The 25187-nt window shown below is 46.1% G+C and overlaps 1 protein-coding gene across 1 annotated transcript in view; it reads right to left on the bottom strand.

The window, feature by feature from the left end:
- LOC116979239 (connector enhancer of kinase suppressor of ras 2-like) overlaps positions 1-25187 on the bottom strand; it is a 355767-nt gene that overhangs the window by 181969 nt on the left and 148611 nt on the right. Inside the window, exons 5-7 of the mRNA XM_033030831.1 lie at positions 19100-19141; positions 11061-11180; positions 7582-7641 (exon numbers count right to left, since the gene is read on the bottom strand). Of these exons, the coding sequence (XP_032886722.1) occupies positions 7582-7641; positions 11061-11180; positions 19100-19141 (222 nt within the window). The remainder of the gene's footprint in view (positions 1-7581; positions 7642-11060; positions 11181-19099; positions 19142-25187) is intronic.

Raw genomic sequence — 25187 nt, 5'->3', positions numbered from 1 at the left:
CTCTGACTCCGCTATCTTTAAGAGCCCTATCTAGCTCTCTCTTGAAAGTATCCAGAGAACCGACCTCCACCCCCCTCTGAGGCAGAGAATTCCACAGACTCACAACTCTGTGTGAAAAAGAGAGTTGTTAGGACGTGCAATCTTCTCACAGACAGCACCCGAGGTCAGGATCGAACCCAGGCCTCTGGCACCATGAGGCAGCAGCTCTACCCGCTGTGCCACTGTGCCACCCATTGTGTGGCTGACCCAGTGTCACAGTGATCGAATTCCAAAGTCAGAATAATATTAGATTGTGCATGGAGGTGGTAACATTTTATTTTTAACATTCGAAGAAAAACTCATGAATGTTGAAGAAGATTTCTTCAGGTACTATCTCAACGTTTATAAAACAGTTAGACAGGTACGTGGATAGGACAGGTTTGGAGGGATATGGGCCAAAAGCAGGCAGGTAGGAGTAGTGTAGATGGGGCATGCTGGCCGGTGTGGGAAAGTTGGGCCGAATGGCCTGCTTCCACGCTGAATGAATGTATGACTAAGATTTTGGAAGACCTTGCAATAAGGTTTGTGACTGGATGGAAGAGTTAAAATGTAATAAAAAGGAACTGCAGATGCTGGTTTAAACCAAAAGCAGATGCTGGAGTAACTCAGCAGGTCGGGCAGCATCTCTGGAGAACATGGATACATGACATTTTGGGTTGGGACCCTTGTTGAGACTAATTTAAGGGGGGGGGGGGCAGGACTGGGTGCAAGAAACCTTTTATCAGGGAATCTCCCTGCATGAGGTCATCTGGTGCCGGCCCAGATGTGTCCTGGTCTTTTCTTGTTTCCAGTTCCTTCCCACCCCCTACAATCAGTCTGAAGCTGGGTCCAGACCCGAAACATCACCTATCCATGTTCTCCAGAGATACGGCGGTGGCACAGTGGTAGAGGTGCTGCCTTGCATCAAAATGCAGCGCCAGAGACACGGGTTCAATCCCGACTATGGGTGCTGTCTGTATGGAGTTTGTACGTTCTCCCCGTGACCTGCGTGGGTTTTCTCCGGGTGCTCCGGTTTCCTTCAACATTCCAAAGACGTACAGGTTTGTAGGTTAATTGGCTTGATAAAAATGTAAAATTGTCCAGGTTGGCGATATGCAGAGTACTGCCCTGCCGACTACAACATTCTGAAGGTTCAGAAGGCTAGATTGACATAAAATGCTGGAGTAACTCAACGGGACAGGCAGGGTCTCTGGAGAGAAGGAATGAGTGACGTTTCAAGCCTTCATCTTCGTTGTAAACCAGCATCTGCAGTTCCTTCCCACACATTTCTCGGTCGAGGGAGAGCAAGTCCAATTAGTCGGCACTGGGCCGCACCTGCCTGGTGTTATTGATGAAAACGAGGAAGCTGATAGAGATGGGAAACAGCCAGATTCAATTTGTCCCGCACTTCTGTGCTCTTTGTGGCTGTTAGGATGGTTCACCTTATCTCACTGAGCACCGTTAGAAAAATTGTCAGGCGTGCTTCAGATCAAAGTCGCATGAAATAAGGTGCATAAAGTGAAACAATCTCCAGACGTGACAGAACACTAACCTGAGGACATCGTTTTAAGTGGCAGCGTGATGCAGCGGTAGAGTTGCTGCCTTACAGCGCCAGAGACCCGGGTCCGATCCCGACGACGGGTGCCATCCGTACTGAGCTTTTACGTTCACCCTGTGACCGCGTGGGTTTCCTCCGGGTGCTCCGGTCTCCTTCCACACACCAGACGTGCAGGTTTGTAGGTTAATTGGCCTCTGTAAATTGTCCCCAGTGTGTGTTGGATGTGAAACTGGGATAACATAGAACGAGTGTAGGGGTGATCGTTGGGCGATGTGATGGGCCGAAGGGCCTCATTCCATGCTGTGTCTCTAAACTAAACTAAACAAAAACGGAACTAAACTAAACACAGATCCCTGTGGAACTCCAGTCCTCCTGCCTGAATATTGTCCTACCATCACATACCCCGTCTTCTCTCGGTAAGCCAGCTCCGCATCCAAACAACCAAGTCACTGTTGATCCCATGCATCTTAATTTTCTACATCGGTCTACCATCGGGGCCTTACTAACATCCATCTAGACAATATCCACCACCCACCACACCACCTCCAGGTCCCTCAGATCGGCCGACTTGGGGTTACTGAACATCCCGCGGTCTAGGCATAAGCTCAGGGGCTACCATGCCTTTGTGGTTGCAGCTCCTAGACTGTGGAACAGCATCCCCTTTCCCATCAGAACTGCCCCCTCCATCGACTCCTTTAAGTCGAGAATAAAAACTCATCTTTACTCCCAAGCTTTTCTTGACGTCCTCTGAGCGAGGGCTATATGTATGTAGTGATGTTTGTATTTAATCCATGAACCACTGTTGTATAACGTTAGTACCTCCACTAATGTAAAGCACTTTGGCCAACGAGAGTTGTTTTTTAAATGTGCTATAGAAATAAAAGTGACTTGACTTGACTCTATCCTCATCGAGCACCTTGCTCATCTCCTCAAAAAACTCAATCAAGTCAGTAACATAAATTTGATCAACTTTCTTTCAGAACTTATTTCCAAAACCAAAACTAAATAAACCTGAGGTAGACACAAAATGCGTGGAGTAACTCAGCGGGTGAGGCAGCATCTCTGGAGAGAAACATCACCCATTCCTTCTATCCAGAGATGCTGCCTCAGCCGCTGAATTACTCCAGCATTTTGTGTCTACCTTCGATTTTACCAGCATCTGCAGTTCTTTCTTACTAAATCAACCTCTCCCGCTTGCAGCAACAATGCACCAATAAACTGATCGAGAGAGAACAACTGTTACATTTAGTTTAGAGATACACAATGGAAACAATCCCTTCGGCCAACCAAGTCCATGCCGACCAGCGATCACTCACACACGACTGTAATTCAATATTATCCCAGTTTGGCATCCTACACACTTGGGGGCAATATACAGAAGCCAACTAACCTACAAACCTGCACATCTTTAGAATGTGGGAGGAAACAGGAGCACCTGGGGAAAACCCACACGGTCACGGGAAGAACGTACAAACTCCACACAGACAGCACCCATAGTCAGGATTTGACCCGGGCCTCTGGCGCTGTGAGACAGCGGCTTTACCACTGCGCCACCATGCTGCCCACTTAATGCAGCCAATAATGTCACAACAGCAGGTTGGAGGCACGGTATTCTTGTGACGAATGACTCTCCAAATCCTCCCCATCAACTCCAGAGTAGAAGGCAGGACTACTGTGGAATACACTGCAGTTGCCAGGGTGACTTCAGCTCCAACTGCATGCAAGAAGTTGAACTCTATCAAGGACAGCGCAGACTGGTGCCCATCCACAACAAATGATCACACACGCAATCACTCTACCGCTGTCCGTGGCTTCATGGTTATAGAAACATAGAAAATAGGTGCAGGAGTAGGCCATTCGGCCCTTCGAGCTTGCACCGCCATTCAATATGATCATGGCTGATCATCCAATTCAATATCCTGTACCTGCCTTCTCTCCATACCCCCTGATCCCTTTAGCCACAAGGGCCACATCTAACCCTCTTAAATATAGCCAATGAACTGGCCTCAACTACCTACTGTGCAGAGAATTCCACGGATTCACCACTCTCTGTGTGAAAAATGATTTTCTCATCTCGGTCCTAAAAAACTTCCCTCTTATCCTTAAACTGTGACCCCTTGTTCTGGACTTCCCCAACATCGGGAATAATCTTCCTGCATCTAGCCTGTCCAACCCCTTAAGAATTTTGTAAGTTTCTAACAGATCCCCCCTCAATCTTCTAAATTCTAGCGAGTACAAGCAGAGTCTATCCAGTCTTTCTTCATATGAAAGTCCTGCCATCCCAGGAATCAGTCTGGTGAACCTTCTCTGTACTCCCTCTATTGCAAGAATGTCTTTCCTCAGATTAGGAGACCAAAACTGTACGCAATACTCCAGGTGTGGTCTCACCAAGACCCTGTACAACTGCAGTAAAACCTCCCTGCTCTTATACTCATCTGCAAATTGATGCAGCGGAACATTGCCCGGATTTCTTGAACATCATCTGAAACATCTAACATCTGCAACCAAGAAGGACAGGGGCATCAGTTTCCCTGCAAGTCACACCGTCCTGACTTTGAAATACATCCCAGATGGTTGTGGTTGTAGGATCCACCTTTTGCCACTGTTGGTGTGGCAGCAACGAAGGAATCTCTGCACCAAAGCACTACATGCTGGAGAAACTCAGCGGGTGAGGCAGCATCTATGGAGCAAAGGAATGACTGGGATCATGTGTGGGGTGCTTCACCCCGCACATCAGTCTGAAGAAGGGTTTCAACCCAAAACGTCACCCATTCCTTTGCACCATAGATGCTGCCTGATGTGCTGCATTCCTCCTGCTCTTTGTCTACCTTTAATTATTCCAACATCTGCAGTTCTTTCTTAAACATGCTGGAGGAACTCAGTAGATCAGGCAGCATCTGCGGGAGGGTACGGGCAGACGATGTTTCAGATCGGGAGCCTACTTCAGGGTCAACACTCAACAGTCTAAAAATAGGGTCCAAACCCAAATCATCATCTCTCCATTCCTTCCACATATGCTGCCTGCCCTGCTAGGTTCATTCAGCACTTTGTCTATTTTGCTGAACATTCAAGCAGCTGCTGTTCCTTGTGTTTCGAACTCCTACATCATAGAACATAGAACAGTAGAAGAGATTGATCCCTGGGATGGCGGGACTGTCATACGAGGAAAGATTGAAAAGACTAGGCTTGTATTCACTGGAGTTTAGAAGGATGAGGGGGTATCTTATGGAAACATATAAAATTATAAAAGGATTGGACAGGCTAGATGTAGGAAAAATTTTCCCAATGTTGGGCGAGTCCAGAACTAGGGGCCACAGTCTTAGAATAAAGGGGAGGTCATTTAAGACTGAGGTGAGAAAAAACTTTTCCACTCAGAGTTGTGAATTTGTGGAATTCCCTGCCACAGAGGGCAGTGGAGGCCAAATCACTGGATGGATTTAAGAGAGAGTTAGATAGAGCTCGAGGGGGCTGGTGGAATCAAGGGATAAGGGGAGAAGGCAGGCGCGGGTTATTGATTGGGGACGATCAGCCATGATCACAATGAATGGCGGTGCTGGTTCGAAGGGCCGAATGGCCTCCTCCTGCACCTATTTTCTATGTTTCTACAGGACATGAACAGCCCCTTCCACCCTCAATGTCTGTGCCGAACATGATGCCAAGGTCTACCTACACCTAACCCTCATCCCTCCGTTCCCTGCAGACCTCCAGTCGTTCGGCAGAGTTCTCACCCACCTTTCCCACGGCAGTTAGGAAAGAGCAATCAACATGTCTTTCGACTGTTTCCGACATCTCATGAAGAGATAACAGAAGTCTTCCTCTGCTATCATTTGCGGTCGGCCGCTCCGGAAACTGGTGACTCTTTGTGTTGTAACGCTCCTCCTATCAACTCTGATAAATTGTCGTAAACTCTGATAACGTCTCGGTGTTCGAGCCTCGGCTACTCATGACATTCAAGGTTTAGTTTAGCCGCTGCCTTTCATATCCCATTACATGTGAGCGCTCTGAATCCAGGAGCTGCTTTCACACTTAATGAAGCGAGATGTCCTTAACTCCATTCTCTTATTGAAGGCAAGGTGACAATTATGAAGGTAGACACAAAAAGCTGGAGTAACTCAGCGGGACAGGCAGCATCTCTACAGAGAAGGAATGGGTGACGTTTCGGGTCGAGACCCTTCTTTGACAATTATGTATTCTGTTTTCCATATAATTATTATTTTCAATGTACGGTGGTAAACGCTAATCATAAATTTTACACATTTTTGCACATTTTTTTCTAAAAATCTTGGTGAGGTTGTTATACTTCGGTGACAATATTGGAAACTAAAGTCTGAAGAAAGGTCCATACACTAAATGGCGTCTGTGCATTCCCTCCATAGGTGCTGCCTGACCTGCTTAGTTTAGTTTAGTTTAGACATACATGGTGGAAACAGGTTCTTCGGCCCACCGAGTCCGCACCGACCAGCGATGCCCGTACACTAGCACTATCCGACACACACTAGGGACAATTTACAACATTTACTGAAGCCAATTAACCCACAAACCTGCACGTCTTTGGAGATTGGGAGGAAGCCAATGCACCCGGAGAAAGCCCACTCGGTTACAGGGAGAACGTACAAACTCTGTACAGACAGCACCCGGAGTCAGGATCGAACCCGGGTCTCTGGCGCTGTAAGGTAGCAACTCTACCGCTGCACCACCATGGAGTTTGCACATTTTCCTGTGACTGCCTGGGTTTGCTGTGGATCCAAAGTGTGCATGTTGGTAGGTTTATTGGAGTCTAGTGTGTAGGTAAGTGATGGGATCTGGGGCAGGGTCGGGATAGTCGATGGGAATGTGGGGAGAATAAATGGGTTAGGATAGGGCTAGCATGGAAATGGGTACTCAGTGATCAGTACAGACTTAGTGGGCCAAAGGGCCCGTTTCCAATCTGTATCACTCCATGGCTCTACGCTGGGCATCAATCTGAAATTATCATCAATCTGAAGTGGTCATCTGGGTTAGCATGAGAAAGTTGTGTGACTCTATGACTCGAATTGGTTGAAGCCACATCACCAGAAAGCTGTACAACTCGCTCAAAGATTTCCGCTACACTTCATTTCAAAATGAACAGAAATCAATAGACATTAGACAATAGACAATAGACAATAGGTGCAGGAGTAGGCCATTCGGCCCTTCGAGCCAGCACCACCATTCAATGTGATCATGGCTGATCATCCCCAATCAGTTCCCCGTTCCTGCCTTCTCCCCATATCCCCTGACTCCGCTATCTTTAAGAGCCCTATCTAGCTCTCTCTTGAAAGCATCCAGAGAACCGGCTTCCACCGCCCTCTGAGGCAGAGAATTCCACAGACTCACAACTCTCTGTGAGAAAAAGTGTTTCCTCATCTCTGTTCTAAATGGCTTACTCCTTATTCTTAAACTGTGGCCCCTGGTTCTGGACTCCCCCAACATCGGGAACATGTTTCCTGCCTCTAGTGTGTCCAAGCCCTTAACAATCTTATATGTTTCAATGAGATATCCTCTCATCCTTCTAAACTCCAGAGTGTACAAGCCCAGCTGCTCCATTCTCTCAGCATATGACAGCCCCGCCATCCCGGGAATTAACCTTGTAAACCTACGCTGCACTCTCTCAATAGCACGAATGTCCTTCCGCAAATTAGAGAACCAAAACTGCACACAATACTCCAGGTGTGGTCTCACTAGGGCCCTGTACAACTGCAGAAGGACCTCTTTGCTCCTATACTCGATTCCTCTTTTATAAAGGCATTATGTCACGCATTCCATAAACTGTTCTTCAGTAAAAGGTGGGGGTGGGAGATTGCAACCTTCACGTGGTCCGCCCTGTTTCGACGAACGCAATCAACCTGGCGTGCACAATCAAATAGGATCAAGTTGTCCTCCAACTTTAGGCTGTGCACGCCATACGCAAGAGGAAGAAGTAAACCGTGAGACAATCAAAGCCTGGGTGCGCTGTGACGTTCAGCGAGAAGGAGTTTGCAACTTACATTTTCCGTCGTTCCTGTGATGACATGGAGGCCATCGTATGTTGACTTGATGTACATGCCCTACAACAAAACCAGACACAAGAACCATGAGACAATGTTGCCCAACACATCAGTTACCGCATGCCCACCCACCAATCAACTTCCCAAAGTACTGAAGGTCACATCATCAACATCAGACAGATATTAATGTCCACAACTTTGGAATCAATAAAAAAAAACAGAACTGCAAAGAACATGTTCATAAGTTATAGGAGCAGAATTAGGCCATTTGGCCTACCGACGCTACACTGGCTGATCTACCTCCCCCTCTCAACCCCATTCTCCTGCTTTCCCCCGCTAACCCCTGACACTCTTTACTGCATCCACAATTCGCTGGGATTTCTTGCGCTGTTGGGTGAAGCTGTTCCCCTACCAGGAAACTGAGTATCCACACAATCTACACACAGTATCAGAATACCCGCAGAGGTCTGAAGAAAGAGCTATCTGAGTGAGTAATGGACTTAAGTGGCTGACGTTGTGTAATTGCTTTGCCTCACATTGAAAGCCACCTGGGGTTCAGATACAGGGCAGTTAATCCCCATCAGATTCGTCAGAGATGAGAGCCGCTGCTTAGGGGCCCATTTCACAGAGTCTCATTCATTACAATGTTCGCATAGTGGCACTGAAAATTATTTTCATTCTTGCCAACAATATGATCTTATTATGACATAATCCATCTTCACTCTAAAATTTAATATGCTCTTGATGTAATTATTTTATTTCCCCCTTATCTGAATCCGCTGCTCTTATACAGCCTTGCCTCATCACTCCTTTGTATTACTACCCTCTGCTGAGTTACTCCAGCACTGTGCCCTTTTCTGTAAAACAGCATCTGCAGTTCCTCCTCAATAGACTCCCCTTGTACACAGTTTATACACAACTCGCCCTCCAAGCAATAAAGCCCCAGCCTGCTCAACCTCTCCCGATAGCTCAGGCCCTCGAGTCCTGGCAACATCCTGGTAAATCTTCTCTGAACCCTTTCAAGCTTGACAACATCTTTCTGATGTTCTGACAGCATCACCCATTCCTTCCCTCCAGAGATGGTGCCTGTCCCGCTGAGTTACTCCAGCATTTTGTGTCTTTCTTCGGTTTAAACCAGCATCTGCAGTTCCTTCCTACCACAATCTTTCCTATAACATGGTGACCAAAACTGAAAACAATACTCTAAATGTGGCCTCACCAACATCTTACTTGACTGTAACATGACATTCCAACTTCTATACTCAATGCTCTGACTGATGAAGGCCAATGAACCAATTAAAAATCATTTATTTCATGCTAGTGCTAAGGTCTTTCTTGATTAGTACGGGCGTCTAGCATTATGAGGAGAACGAAGGGGAATGGGGTAGAGAGGGAAGGATAAATTAGCTGTCATTAATGGTGGAGTAGACTTGACGTGCCAAGGAGGACTCTCTCTAACTTCTACAGGTGCACAGTAGAGAGCATGCTGACCGGTTGCATCGTGGCTTGGTTCGGCAACTTGAACGCCCTAGAGAGGAAAAGACTACAAAAAGTAGTAAACACTGCCCAGTCCACCATCGGCTCTGACCTCCCTACCATCGAGGGGATCTATCGCAGTCGCTGCCTCAAAAAGGCTGCCAGCATCATCAAAGATCCACACCATCCTGGCCACACACTCATCTCCCCGCTACCTTCAGGTAGAAGGTACAGGAGCCTGAAATCTGCAACACCCAGGTTCAGGAATAGCTACTTCCCCTATGCCTACTATATTCTGTTGTGCTGAAGCAAAGCAAGAATTTCATTGTCCTATCTGGGACACATGACAATAAACTCTCTTGAATCTTGAATGGCGTATTTCTGCTCCTAGAACTTAAGAACCTCATCATGTTGACTGGTGAGAATCCAACTCCTGGCCCTTAGTTTTTAAATCAAGTTCTGGGCCGTGTACAAAGGAAGTCTGTTAAGGGGCAAAACCAAGGAACTGCAGATGCTGTTTTACAGAAAAGGTCACAAAGTGCTGGAGTAACTCAGCGGGTCAGGCAGCATCTCAGGCAGCAACTCTGGAGAACATGGATAGGTGACGTACATTAACTGCAGATGCTGGTTTGCAGATAAAGAGTCTGAAGAAGGGTCCTGACCCGAAACATCACCTATCCACGTCCTCCAGAAATGCTGCCTGACCCGCTGAGTTACCCGTCCTGGGATAATATGGTCATTGCAAACTCTGGGCTCTTGTTCTATGTTAATTCTGCTTTCTCCCTAAACTTTCAGGTGCTCAGGCTAAAACAATCAATGTGGGAATAATCACTGAGATTTTACACTCCCACACGTAGAGATCTGTTGATAAAAAGGTGGCTGGGCGAGGGGAAGGACATGGGTTGACAGCTTGACCCACACGTCCAGGCGATATCTGGAGGCCCGCAGAAGCCTGGGGCTCGCCTGGAACGGGCACCGCTCATAATACGGTGGCGCAGCGGTAGAGTTGCTGCCTTCACCAGAGACCCGGGTTCTATCCTGACTACGCGTGCTGTCTGTACGGCGTTTGTACGTTCTCTCTGTGACCTGCGTGGTTTTTTCCCGGGATCTCCGATTTCCTCCCACACTCCAAAGACGTATGGGTTTATAGGTTAATTGGCTTGGTTTAATTGTAAATTGTCCCCAGTGTGTGTAGGATAGTGTTAGTGTGCGGGGATCGCTGGTCGGCACGGACTCGGTGGGCCGAAGGGCCTGTTTCCGTGCTGTATCTCTAAATTAAACTCAACTAACGCCTAGAAAATGGACTGGACTCTGAAAACGGAGCCAAAACCTGGCGCCTCTTGGATGCGTGTTCAGTAGACCATTTCTGTACAATTTGCTAATCGGGCATGTGCTTGAGTAGGGCAATACTTTACTGGACTGTATGTAATACAGGAATATCACTGGGAATAGACACAAAATGTCGGAGTAACTCAGCGGGACAGGCAGCATCTCGGGATAGAAGGAGTGGGTGACGTTTCGGGTCGAGACCCTTCGTCAATGTGTGTTTGCACTTCACACGGGACAATATAAACGCCATTGAACATGACGCATCTCTGCCCGATAACTTGATCAAACAAAGGCATTAGCAGTAGGTGGACAAAAATGCTGGAGAAACTCAGCGGGTGAGGCAGCATTTTTGGAGCGAAGGAATAGGTTACTTTTCGGGTCGAGACCTATTTCCTTCGCTCCACAGATGCTGCCTCACCCACTGAGTTTCTCCAGCATTTTTGTCCACCTTCGATTTTTCCAGCATCTGCAGTTCTTTCTTAAACAAGGCATTAGCGGGAATACTTTTCCCGAACTGAGAAGCCAAAGTAATTTCTCTGGTGCTTGGATTTACAATCGAGTGGAAGATTGCATTTCAATTCCCTGACTGAATGAAGGTTTACTGTAAACAGAGGTTTATTGTCGATGATCGAGCAAGCACGACTCATAATGATATGGAAGAGTTGTCTCCTTACCAATCCCTCACTTGGCATAATGTTCGTCAGGTGGACAACTTCAAGATGCGCAGACTGAGACACCAAGGAGTCAGATGAAAGTGAGATGATGTGATCACAGATCCCTGATAATGTTTTACACTGTAAACAGTCAAAGAATCCAAGACAGGTGTTAGTACAGTCAATCAACGAGGAGGTTCAGATGCTAGTTTACAAAAAAAGACACAAATAATATCAAATTCCCCAATTATAGATGAACAACCCCCCCCCCCTTCCCCCCATCTATGTTCCCCTCCCCCTCTCCTTTCCCTCCAATCCCCCCACTCTTTCTTTTCCCTCCTTCCCACATGTTTCTCCCCCCCCCCCTCCATTCCCTCCTCTGGCTTCACATTTATGCATCAATCCTTTTGTCTCGCACCTTCTGTTTTTTTCACCTCAGGCCCAATTACCTATTACCTGCCGCGCTTTGTCCCCCCCCCACCCCGTCTCTTCCAGCTTTCTTCCCCCCTCCCCCACATCGATCTGAAGTAGCGACTCAAAATGTCAGCTATCCATGTTCTCCAGAGATGCTGCCTGACCCGCTGAGTTACTCCAGCACTCTGTGCCTTTTATTGTTAGTAACGTGAAAATGAACTGCTATTCTCTGTCTCATTTCTAATGATTGCTTTTATTAGAGTTACAGCATGCAAATAATTATTAATCATCGAGTATGAAGTGAATGGGGTGGAGATACATCCTGAGTCGTATGTTAAACAAACTATATAGGTCTATATCATAAACTATAGTGTATCTACATTGTATAGTAATATTATGAATGTTTTCTAACTGTCCCAAGAATTTGGTGGGCACCGACTTTTTTTCCCCAGTCGGTGCAACATGATTGTACCACCCAGAAAATCTTCTATTTCTTTACGAAGAAGGGTCCCGACCCAGAACATGGTCTATCCACGTTCTCCAGACACACTGAGTTACTCCAGCACTTTATGTTTTGCTCAAGATTCCAGCATCTGCCATTTGTTGAATCTCTCGGATTTCTTTCTATTGATTTCAACGTTAGTCAACTTCCTGACTTCATCATAGTTCCACAAGTGTATGAGGAAACTGGAGCACCCGGAGACAATGCTAGTCACCTCACTGACGTTATCCCAGCTCCGTAATTCCTCTCATGTGAAATTCAGTGGTGAGAAGTTCACCACCATTTTGAATAGTTTAGTTTAGTGATACAGCGCGGAAAGAGGCCCTTCGGCCCACCGGGTCCGCGCCGACCCGCGATCCGCACATCAACGCTATCCTACACCCACTAGGGACAATTTTTTTACATTTACCAAGCCAATTAACCTACAAACCTGTACGTCTTTGGAGTGTGGGAGAAAACCGAAGATCTCGGAGAAAACCCACGCAGGTCACGGGGAGAACCTGCAAACTCCGTACAGACAGCACCAGTAGTTCTCAGAAATTCTCCTGTTCTGAGAATTAATACAACAATACCGTTTATTTGTCATTTGAACCTCACTTGAAGTTCAAACGAAATTTGGTTTCTGCAGTCATATAAGAACCAACACAATTTACACAAACATCCATCACAGTGAATCTCCTCCTCACTGTGATGGAAGACAAAGTCATGTCTCTCCCCTGCTCTCCATTCCTCTCCCGAAGTCAAAGTCAAAGCCCCCGGCGGGCGCTAGCAAGTCCTACGGCCATTTAAAGCCGCGCCGGGCGGAGTAAGGCCCCGCTCCAGGTTTTGATGTTGGAGCCCCCGGCGGGCGCTAGCAAGTCCCGCGGCTGTTTAAGCCGCGTGGGGCGATGTAAGGCCCTGCTCCAGGTCACTCTCAACCCCGCAATTCGAGCGGGAGAAGTCGCCGTTGCTGGTGCTCCGTGAAGCAGCCTCCCACCGGGAACCCGCGAGCTCCCGGTGTCACCATCCACCGGAGTCGGGTAACAGCAGCGCCCCCTTGATAAACTTTATGTTCTCCACGCTTCGAAGCTGGCCAGCTCCACGATGGTAGGTCCACAGCTCCGCAGCTCCGCAGGCTCCGTGACTTGAGCTGTCGTTCCGGTTGGAGGCTGCTCCACGGTGCTAGGCCCCAACGGCAACGGAGACCCGACAGGGAAAAGGTCGGGTCCCCGTACAGGGAAGAGATCTAAAAGTTTCCCCCCGCCCCCCACACATACGCAGTCAAAAACCCACCACAAACTTTACACTCTACAGGACAATAAAATAAAAAAAGACAGACGGACTGCAGAGGCCGCTGCGACGTCGGTTGCGTCGACGTGGAGAATTAAAAACAAAACGAAATAAGAACGTTTACATCTTATCTGGTCCGAAGCCAATCTCTCCTGGTGATTAATATTGCCATGTTTATCAAGGGGGCAGAAAGCACAAGGTCCTTCACTATTTAAGCTGTGGCCATTTTTTAACCTGATCAACCAGAGTGAGGCCCACCGTAAACTGGAGGAGCAGCACCTCATATTTCGCTTGGGTAGTTTACACCCCATCGGTATGAACATTGGCTTCTCCAATTTCAGGTAGTCCTTGCTTTCTCCCTCTTCCCCTCTCCCTTCCCAGCTCTCCCACAACCTACTGCCTCTGCCTCTTCCTTTCTTCCCCCCCCCCCCCCCCGACATTAGTCTGAAGAAGGGTCTCGACCCAAAACGTCACTTATTCCTTCGCTGCATAGATGCTGCCTCACCCGCTGAGTTTCTCCAGCATTTTTATCTACCTTTGATTTTTCCACCTGCAGTTCCTTCTTAAACAACTCAAAACTGCTTATCATTTTAAGGAAATAATCAGCATTGAAGTGGGAACACCTGGCAGCAAAGTATTAATAAAATAATAGATATTAGGAACTGCAGATATTAACAGAATACAACTTTTTCTTTAGTTTAGTTTCGAGATACAGAGCAGAAACAGGCCCTTCGGCCCACCGAGTCCGTGCCGACCAGCAATTACCACACTTTAGCACTGCCCTACACACTAGGGACAATTTACAATTATACCAAGCCAATTAGCCTATAAACCTGTGCGTCTTTGGAGTGTGGGAGGAAACCGGAGAAAACCCACGCAGGTCACAGGGAGAATGCACCAAACTCCGTACATACGGCACCCGTATTCAGGATTGAACCTGGGTCTCTGGCGCTGTGAGGCAGCAACTCTACTGCTGAGTCACCGTGCTGCCCTGAAAGTTTTCAACCTGTCGCAAGAAGTTGGATGACTTGTCCCTTTTGCCTCTTGTATCTCCACCAAATAGCAATGTAGAACACAGAGGCTGCAGTATCAGTATCGCTGGTCGGTGCGGACTCGGTGGGCCGAAGGGCCTGTTTCCCCTCTGTATCTCCAAACTAAACTGAACTAAATATTTTCAGAATAATCCTGACCTGGGAAAATGAATGTATTGCAAGTATCTGAGGCTGTGGCCGACAAAGCAACTGCCGTTGTCAATGAGATTTATACTTTCATTTGCATCTACCAACAGAATGGTACGAGTGGCTTTGATAAACCAGTTTCAAATATTGATTTTGTCAAAATAAATTCCAAAAGGAAGGCAGCTTTAGTGAACTGGAAAAAGAACGAGATGACCCATTCATTTTTTAACATGAATTGCAGCTTCTATTTCAACATGTTTACAGTTTCGAAGCCCTGCTGGTACTAATGATTGAATGAATAAATACTGACCTAAATCTACACGTCTGAAAGTTGTGAGATTATAAAACTCTAATAGGGATTAAGTGGTGTCTGTTAGATTTGTGAAGGGTCTCAACACAAAATGCCACCCATTCTTTCTCAACAGAGATGCTGCCTGTCTCGCTGAGTTACTCCAGCATTTTGTGTCTATCTTTGGTTGAAACCAGTAACTGCAGTCCCTTCCAATATATAAAATACTAGCGTTACCCAGATTAGGCTGAATGTGTGAAATATATTATTCTAGCAGGGATAGGTTTCTTACAGCAGACTCTTAGTGTTAGACTAATCAGCACTTACATGGCAAAGTATTGATCGTGATATTGTAGATGTACGACAAGCATTAATTCATCATTAATCACTAACCATTAGGTGTAGGCCACTGAGCCGTCCTCTCATCAGTTTGAGTGTGGTCCTGACCTCCCATCTATCTCATTGGAGACCTTAGAACTACCTTTAATCAGACTTTATTGGACTCTACCTTGCACAAAACATTATCCCCTTTATTCTGTATCTGCACACTGTGGGCGGCTTGATTGTAATCATGCAGTCTTTTCTTTGACTGGATAACAAGCAAACATTCTCACTGTATGTCAGTGTACATGTCAACAATACACTAAACTAATCCAAACTAAGTGCTGAAAATGTGCCCGTTTATATCTAATGACCAAGACACACAGGAGTTGCTTGAGTGTTTTAAGCTGTTGTCACATTCTTAAACATATAAGATGAAGGGTTTGGACACGCTAGAGGCAGGAAACATGTTCCCGATGTTGGGGGAGTCTAGAACCAGGGGCCACAGTTTAAGAATAAGGAGTAAGCCATTTAGAACGGAGACGAGGAAACACTTTTTCTCACAAAGAGCGGTGAGTCTGTGGAATTCTCTGCCTCAGAGGGAAGTGGAGGCGGGTTCTCTGGATGCTTTCTAGAGAGAGCTAGATAGGGCTCTTATAAATAGCGGAGTCAGGGGATATGGGGAGAAGGCAGGAACGGGGTACTGATTGGGGATGATCGGCCATGATCACATTGAATCACAAGGAAGTACACAGCATGGAAAGAGGCCCATTGGCCCACCAAGTACGTGCCGACCATCGATCACCCATTCACACTAGTTCCATGTTATCCCACTTTCTCATCCACTCCCTACACTCTAGGGGCAATTTACAGATGGGACCGATTAACCTACAAACCCACACTACTTTAGGAAACCGGAGCACCCGGAGGAAACCCACTCGGTCACAGGGTGAACGTGCAAACTCTGCACAGACAGCACCCGAGGTCAGGATCCAACCCGGGTCTCTGGCACAGTGAGGCAGCGTCTATCAGCTGTGCCACCGTGCTTCTTCACATATCACCCACTGATAGGCCCACGGCTCTGACATCTGCTCCGAACAAGCGTGATAAGAATTCAGAGGAACTCCTCACGTTCCTAGATTAGTATTATCCTGCTGGAATATCTCAGAAACCTCCCCACAGTCCCAACTTTCCAAGAGCTCGGTATTGAATACAATATTTCAGGTCAATCAATTGTTTGCAGATTTTACAGAACAATAAGTTGAATCCCAAGACAGACACAAAAGTTGCAGGAAATCAGCGGGTCAGACAGCATCTCTGGAGAAAAGGAATATGTGACGTATCGGGTTGAGACTCAAGACGGCTTGAGACGTTCCAATCTGTCTTAAGAAGGGTCTCGACCCAAAACGTCACCTATTCCTTTTCTCCAGAAATGCTGTCTGACCAGCAGAGTTACTGCAGTTATTTGTGTCCGTCTTCAGTTTAATCCAGCATCTGCAGTTCCTTCCAACACAGTCTGAATCGCAAAATATCTGCAGGCCACATATGCTTGCAAAGCTTCTGGTTCTTGTACCATTCATACAGCATAGTGAAATAGATCGAATTAATAAGGGCAGTGTTGGGAAATTTGCTTTATAATAAATAAAGATCTTCACATTTAGACTTTAAACTTACAGCACAGAAACAGGCTCTTCGGCCCACCAGATCCGCGCTGACCAGCAATCGCCCCCGTACACTAGCACTATCCCACACACTAGGGACAATTTACAATCTTTACCAAAGCCAATTATCCGCCAAACCTGTAGGTCTTTGGAGTGTGGGAGGAAACCGGAGCACCCGGAGAAAACCCAAGTGGTGTCAGGGAGAACGTACAAACTCCTTACAGACAGCGCCCGTGATCAGGGTCGGGCCCGGGACTCTGGTGCTGTAAGGCAGCAGCTCTACCACTACAACTTACAAAATTCTTAAGGGGTTGGACAGGCTAGATGCAGGAAGATTGTTCCCGATGTTGGGGAAGTCCAGAACTAGGGGTCACAGTTTAAGGATAAGGGGGAAGTCTTTTAGGACCGAGATGAGAAAATCATTTTTTACACATAGAGTGGTGAATCTGTGGAATTCTCTGCCACAGAAGGTAGTTGAGGCCAGTTGATTGGCTATATTTAAGAGGGAGTTAGATGTGGCCCTTGTGGCTAAAGGGATCAGGGGGTATGGAGAGAAGGCAGGGATGGGATACCGAGTTGGATGATCAGCCATGATCATATTGAATGGCGGTGCAGGCTCGAAGGGCCGAATGGCCTACTCCTGCACCTATTTTCTATGTTTCTATGTCTATGTTTCTACAACACCGTGCCACCCTTAGTACTCACATTACAAGTATTTAGGACTTGCAAACGCTGCCCTTGACTACGTGACCTGCCTCTGGTTATCAGAGATTACTGCGGCTGTGAAATAGTCTCGATAAGGTCATTTCCTTCTTAATTCACTGAACATTAGTGTCCAGTGAATAGAATGACATATTACCACAACAAAACATGCCAATTTTTGGACATTATCTTCAATGTGCAACGTTACGGAATTCTGGAATCTAATTGCTGCGGCAGTCAATCGACTTCAACATTTAGACAATAATATTGGGATTTTTAATCACCAGTCTGCCACGCAATAATGCACGCCCCTACAAGCTGCAGTGGATAGGGTGGACATGAGGGCTGAATCCAAGCATTCATGTCAAATTGTCAAATAAGATTCAGGATGGAAAAGGGTTCAACTTCCACCATTGAACTGAATGAATGAATGAATAAGTTTATTGGCCAGGTATGTTCACATACAAGGAATTTGCCTTGGTGCTCCGCCCGCAAGTAACAATGACATTCAGTGACAATTAAGAATAAAACATAAAACATTAAAACATTAATAATAAAACATTATAGTTTAAACATGTGAATAAAATAAAATACCAGAGCAAAAGGAGGCTACAGATTTTGGGTTATTGTGTAGAGCTACTGCTCGTGGAAAAAAGCTGTTTTTATGTCTGGCTGCGGCAGCTTTGACAGTCCGGAGTCGCCTTCCAGAGGGAGGTGATTCAAAGAGTTTGTAGCCAGGGTGAGAGGGGTCAGAGATGATCTTACCCGCTCACTTCCTGACCCTTACAGTTTGTCAATTCGGGGGAAGGTTGCAGCCAACAACCTTCTCAACTGATCGAACGATTCGCTGCAGCCACGTGCTTGGTGGCTGAGCCAAACCAGACCGTGATGGAGAAGGTGAGGACAGACTCTACGATGGCCGTGTAGAATTGGACCTGTGACAGATTATGCTTCCTCAGCTGCCGCAGGAAGTACATCCTCTGTTGGGCCTTTCTGACTGTGGAGTCGATGGTAGCCCCCCACTTAAGGTCCTTGGAGATGATGGTTCCCAGGAACATAAAAGACTCCACAGATGTGACTGTGGTGTTGTTGATAGTGAGTGGGTGGAGGGGAGGGGGAGCTCTCCCAAAGTCTACTATCAATTCCACAGCTTTGATCTCTTGCCTTGCCTTGATCATAAATTTATCAAAACAAAATATACAATCCTCTAATAATAAAACTGCGTAACTTCCAACAAGCATGTTCGTACTTTGGTTAAAGGAACTACCCTTATTTTGGCATGTTGGAACTACCGAGTCAAGAGTCACGTTTTATGTCATGTGTCCCAGATAGAACAATGAAATTCTTACTTATGACACATCTACAGAGAAGTTGTCTCTTGTATCTCTCATCTGAAAAGCAGCAGTGGGAATCTGAAACTCCCAGCCCCAAACTTATACTCTGGAGACTAGGTTTTGCAAATTTCAGGACTAAGATCGCTGGTTGTTGGTTCGAGATATTACAGGAGTAACGCTGTGTAATTTTGATCTGGAGGTCAAATTGGAAAAGGTCTAATGAAATATAAATGATGATGCTCAGGGGGCATTTGGTCCACTACTATATTCATGCTCCCATTGAGATTGGGAACTTGGACCGGTTCACTTAACCATGGAAACGGAATGAAATGGAATTAAACGAATGGCACGCGTAGGGTAGCAAAACGAACGTAATTTTCAAGAACTCACCACGTGCAAAATCTTATTTTCAGTTTCATAAACAGTGGAATCCTATAAGAGTGGAGAAAAAAAGAACAGTTAGTTATTTTATTCCTTCAGGCTAAGCATAAACTTCCTAGCCTTTCACTTTCCTGTATAGAAGTGTGAAAACGCACACCTCCAGATTTAGGGACAGTTTCTTCCCAGCTGTTATCAGGCAACTGAATCATCCTACCATAACCTGAGAGCAGTCCTGAACTACTATCTACCTCATCGGGGACCCTTGGACTATCTTCAATCGAACTTTACTGGCTTTACCTTGCACTAAACGTTATTCTTTTATCATGTATCCACACACTGTAAATGGATCGATTGTAATCATGTGTTGTCTTTCCGCTGACTGAATAGCAGGCAACAAAAGCTTTTCACTGTACATCGGAGCTGAACTTTCCATGGCTGGGCAACAGTGTCCCTTATATCCATCCATCCAAACATTCTCAGATCATTATTTTAGTGCGACGATTAATTTTTAATAAGTATTTATTTTATTTTGAGAAAGAGGATCTTATTGAAACATATAAGATTATTAAGGGATTGGACAGACTAGAGGCAGGAAACATGTTCCCAATGTTGGGGGAGTCCAGAACCAGGGGCCACAGTTTAAGAATAAGGGGTAAGCCATTTAGAACGGAGATGAGGAAACACTTTTTCCACCAAGAGAGTTGTGAGTCTGTGGAATTCTCTGCCTCAGAAGGCAGTGGAGGCCGATTCTCTAGATATTTTCCAAGAGAGAGCTAGATAGAGCTCTTAAAGATTGAGGAGTCAGGGGATACGGGGAGAAGGCAGGAACGGGGTACTGATTGGGGTTGATCAGCCATGATCACATTGAATGACGGTGCTGGCTCGAAGGACCGAATGGCCTACTCCTGCACCTATTGTCTATTGTCTCCCAATCCCGTTCAGTTTAGTTTATTGTCACGTGTACCGAGGTACAGTGAAAAGCCTTTGTTGCGTGGTAACCAGGTGTATGATGGACATATGTAAAACTATAAGAGGCGTAGATAGGATAGACAATCAGAACCTTTTTCCCCGGATGGAAAAAAAATCGTACACTAACTAGATGCAGAACTTTGAGGCGAGAGTAGCAAAGTTTAAAGGAGATGTGCGGGGCAAGTTTTATTTTACACAGAGAGTGGTCAGTGGAACGCGCTGCCAGGGGTGGTGGTGGTGGAGGCAGATACGATAGTGGCTTTCACAGAGTGTGGTGAGTGCTTGGAATGTGTTGCCAAGGGGGATGGGGGGGAGGGGTGGAGATAGATACACATGGTGGCATTTAAGAAGCTTTTGGATTGGCACGTGGATATGCATGGAATGGAGGGATATGGATTATGTGCAAGCATCGTGTATGGCATGGACATTGTGGGCCGAAGGGCCTGTTCCTGTGCTGTACTGTTCGATATTCTATGTTCGTGTACCTGGTCAGCACAACTCTGTGTAGAACACTCAATGTGGCCCTTCTGACGAATGGCCATAAATAAACCCGTGTCTCCTAGTTACCAGCTCGGCTGTGGTGAAATCAGATTCCCTTTCTCCATGCAAGCAGAAACACACTGTTTGATTTTCTGCCGATTTACACAAGGACAATAATCCAGTTCTACACACAATCAATGCGTTTGATCATTCCATCCTGCTGTGCTTAAACCTGACAGAAACTCCTCTTAATCCTTTAGCAATAAATAATTAACATCAGTAACCTACCGTGACTTTCAGGGGAAGCAATTATTTTTTCTATTTATAGAGATGCATTTATAAATGGAGGAAATGTATCACAATAAATTAGCCGCTCTGTGCAAGTAACAAATAGATCAATTTCCTCTCTCTCTCTCTCTCTCCCTCTCTCTCTGTGACTGGACACACTTTGAATTATTTAATCACAACGAGATACGCGATAATTGGTCGCTTTAAGAAAAGCAATAAAAAGCATGCTTTGAAACCGAGACAAAGGGATAAAAATCGACGTATTATTCACAAACTTGCCCAACAAAAACAGAACATTCATGCTGTTTTCATAGGTTCATACATTTCATAATGTGAAAGCAGCAGAATTAGGCCATTCGGCCCTTCAAGTCTACTCCGCCATTCAGTCATGGCTGGGCTATCTCTTCCTCCTAACCCCATTCTCCTGCCTTCTCCCCATAACTCCGATTCCAAAAGACAGACACAAAAAGCTGGAGTAACTCAGCGGGTCAGGCAGCATCTCCGGAGAGAAGGAATGGGTGACGTTTCGGGTCGAGACCCTTCTTCAGACTGAGAGTGGTGGGAAAGGGAAAGGCGAGGATATAGATGGTGATATCGAGAGATATAGAACAAATGATCAGCCTTGATCATATTGAATGGCGGTGCTGGCTCGAAGGGCCGAATGGCCTACTCCTGCACCTATTGTCTATTGTCTAAATGAATGAAAGATGTGCAGAAAAGTAAGAATGATAACGGAAACTGGCCGTTGTTAGCTGTGGGCGAGGTGAAGACGAGTTTCAGACAATGAGACTGTGATGCCCATATTGATCCAGCTTAATGCAGGAGCTGTAATCAGGCAGAGTAACGTGGCATCTACTAGTCTCTGCTACACGCCAATACATGTCAGCTGTCTGGGGCTAACTGATGAAATGACAGGCCCGGGCCTGGAAATGGAAGAGCACCATTAAAGGCACGTCACAAACTCACTGCACAACTGGAGAATGGTGATATGTACGATGGAACTGCAGACGCTGGTTTAAACCAAAGATAGACACAAAAAGCTGGAGTAACTCAGCGGGTCAGGCAGCATCTCTGGAGAAAAGGAATAGGTGACATTTCGGGTCTGAAGAAGGGTCTCGACCCGAAATGTCGCCTATTCCTTTTCTCTTGGATTTGAGAATTGTGTGATGGTGGAACAGGCCATGAGGTCCCAGACTCTCCCACGAGTGGAAACATCCTCTCCACATCACTCTATCCAGGCCTTTCACTCATCTCTTAAATGCCACTATCAAACCTACCTCCACCACCGTCCATGGCAGCACGTTCCAGGCACCCACCACCCCATGTGTCTAAAAACTTGCCCCGCCACATCCCGGAAACTAGCCCTTTGGCCCAGCTTGCCCATGCCGACCAACATGCCCCATCTACACTAGTCCCATTTGCCTGCATTTGAACCATATCTCTATAAACTCTTCCTGTCCATGTAGCTTTCCTTGCGTCCTTGAAATGTGAAAAAGTTGCCCCTTAGGTTCCTATTAAACCTTTCCACTCTCACCTGAAACCTATGTCCTCTGGTTCTCGATTCCCCTCCCCTGGATAAAAGACTCTGTGCTTCCAAAATGCAAAATTAAACACATTGCAACTTAATACGGGTAAATGAAAAGTTATCCACAATGGTGCAGAAAACATGATGAAAGATTGGATAACGTTCCTATTCAAAGTGATTAAGGTGTCTTTGTACACTATTCACTGATGGTCTAAGATGCAGCGAGTGATTTGGAAGGCAAAGGACCTTTGTGATGAGAGGATTTGAGTAACTAACTATAGATGTCTTATTGCAGCTGGATGGCACCTTAATCCTTGCAGTATTATGTACAGTTTTGGTGTCTGTACCTAACAAAGGATATACTTCCTACAGGGGGATTAAATAGAAGATTCATTTGACTGGTTCGAGAAATGCAGGATATAATGTATGAGGTGCCATTGAACCAACAAAGCAGATTTTCTTCTTGGATTTAAAGGAATGAATGGAAATCGCATTGAGACTTTCAGGCTGGTGGTCACGATAGTGAGATTTAAGAGACTTGGAGACAGGCATGTAGATATGCAGGGGATAGAGGGATATGGGTCATGATAGTGGCATTAAAGGGGCTTTCGATTCGGCAAGTGCTGGGAATACAGGGATACACATCATGTGCAGGCAGATGAGATCAGTTAAACTTGGCAGCATGTTGGGCACCAACATTGTGGGCCGAAGGGCCTGTTCCTGTGATGTATTGTTCCATGTGAGACCACATGTGAGACCACATTAGGAGTATTGTGTACAGTTTTGGTCTCCTAATTTGAGGAAGGACATCCTTGTGATTGAGGCAGTGCAGCGTAAATTCACAAGATTGATCCCTGGGATGGCGGGACTGTCATATGAGGAAAGATTGAAAAGACTAGGTCAAGTCAAGTCAAGTCAAGTTTATTCGTCACATACACATACAAGATGTGCAGTGAAATGAAAAGTGGCAATGCTCGCGAACTTTGTGCAAAATAACAAATGAACAAACTACAATCAGAATGGAACAGAAATAGGCTTGTATTCACTGGAGTTTAGAAGGATGAGGGGGGAATCTTATAGAAACATATAAAATTATAAAAGGACTGGACAAGCTAGATGCAGGAAAAATGTTCCCAATGTTGGGCGAGTCCAGAACCAGGGGCCACAGTCTTAGAATAAAGGGGAGACCATTTAAGACTGAGGTGAGAAAAAACTTTTTCACCCAGAGAGTTGTGAATTTATGGAATTCCCTGCAACAGAGGGCAGTGGAGGCCAAATCACTGGATGGATTTAAGAGAGAGTTAAATAGAACTCTAGGGGCTGGTGGAATCAAGGGATATGGGGAGAAGGCAGGCACGGGTTATTGATTGGGGACGATCAGCCATGATCACAATGAATGGCAGTGCTGGCTCGAAGGGCCGAATGGCCTCCTCCTGCACCTATTTTCTATGTTTCTATTTTCTGTGTGCCCAGGGACTGTTGGGGTTGGTGATTCAGAAGGTTTGAGGATGACTTGTAAGGATGAGTTGTTGGAAAAACCATGCTGTTCCCCTCAGATGCTGACTGGCTGAAGCTCGCCGATCCCGACTACGGGTGTTGTCTGTACGGACCTTCTCCCCGTGACCACGTGGGTATTCTCCGGGTGCTCTGGTTTCCCCCCACACTCCAAAGAGGTACAGGCTTGTAAGTTAATTGGCTTTGGTAAAATAAATGGAAAAATTGTCCCTAGTGTGTGGGATAGTGCTCGTGTCTGTTGGTCGCCACTCTGTGGGCCAAAGGGCCTGTTTCCAGGCTGTATCTCTAAACTAAACTGAAGTAACAAGGAAAACAAAATAATAAAGACCTCAATAAAGCTGAGTTAGAGGGCCTGTCCCACTTACGCGTTTTTTTTCAGCGACCTGCCGGCACCTGTCACAGTCGCAGCAGGCTTTCGATTTTCAACATGTTGAAAATCCAGCGCCGACCAGAAAAAGGTGCGACTCTTTGGGCGACTACTCACGATTCCGCGACTATGTCAACACGTGGCGCCTGTATGGTCGCGAGTAGTCGCCCAAAGAGTCGTACCTTTTTCTGGTCGCCGCTGGACTTTCAACATGTTGAACATTTTCGGAGACCTGCCGCGACTATGACGGGTGCCGGCAAGTCGGCGAAAAAAATTGCGTAAGTTGGACAGGCCCTTAACGAACTGCATGACAGCATACCTTCAATAAGAGGCTTTCCCTCAATGAGGCATGATTGATTAATTAATTGATTACTTGGGCAATCGATTAAGTGCATTTCTTTTCAAAGACATCAGAAATATAATGCAAACCACAGATGCTAGAAATGGGAAATACAAACACAAAGTGCTGGACATGTCGATGAACAGTTGTAATAATAATGGCTTGTTTGATGAGGGACAGGGGAAATAGAAGAACTAATGTACGCTTCCCATTATGACTTCAGAGCAAGTGTCTTTGACAACTCTCTGCCTGGCAGCTTCGTTAGGTTTTAATGGCCAGGTTAGCTGTTGCCCACTTTCAATTCAGCTACATCAACCATGCTGTTGAGTGCACGCTCCTTGTACTGAAATAAAATATCTACTCGAGTCACACAGCACAGGAAGTGGCCCTTCGGCCCATCGAGCTGCCCCATCAGTTGGGCAGCTCACCTGCCCGTGTTTGGTCCACATCCCTCAAAACCTTTCCTGTCCATGTACCTGTATAAATGGCTTTTAAATGTTGTTATAATATCTGCCTCAACTACCTCCTCCGCCAACTCGTTCCATATCCCCATCACCCTCTGTGAACAATTTGCCCTTCGGTTCCTATTAAATCTTTCCACTCTCAGCTCTAA

The sequence above is a fragment of the Amblyraja radiata genome, chromosome 12 (assembly GCF_010909765.2).
Source record: "Amblyraja radiata isolate CabotCenter1 chromosome 12, sAmbRad1.1.pri, whole genome shotgun sequence".
NCBI lineage: Eukaryota > Metazoa > Chordata > Chondrichthyes > Rajiformes > Rajidae > Amblyraja > Amblyraja radiata.
Note: the sequence above shows the minus strand (reverse complement) of the source record. Positions and strands in the feature narration are given on the sequence as shown.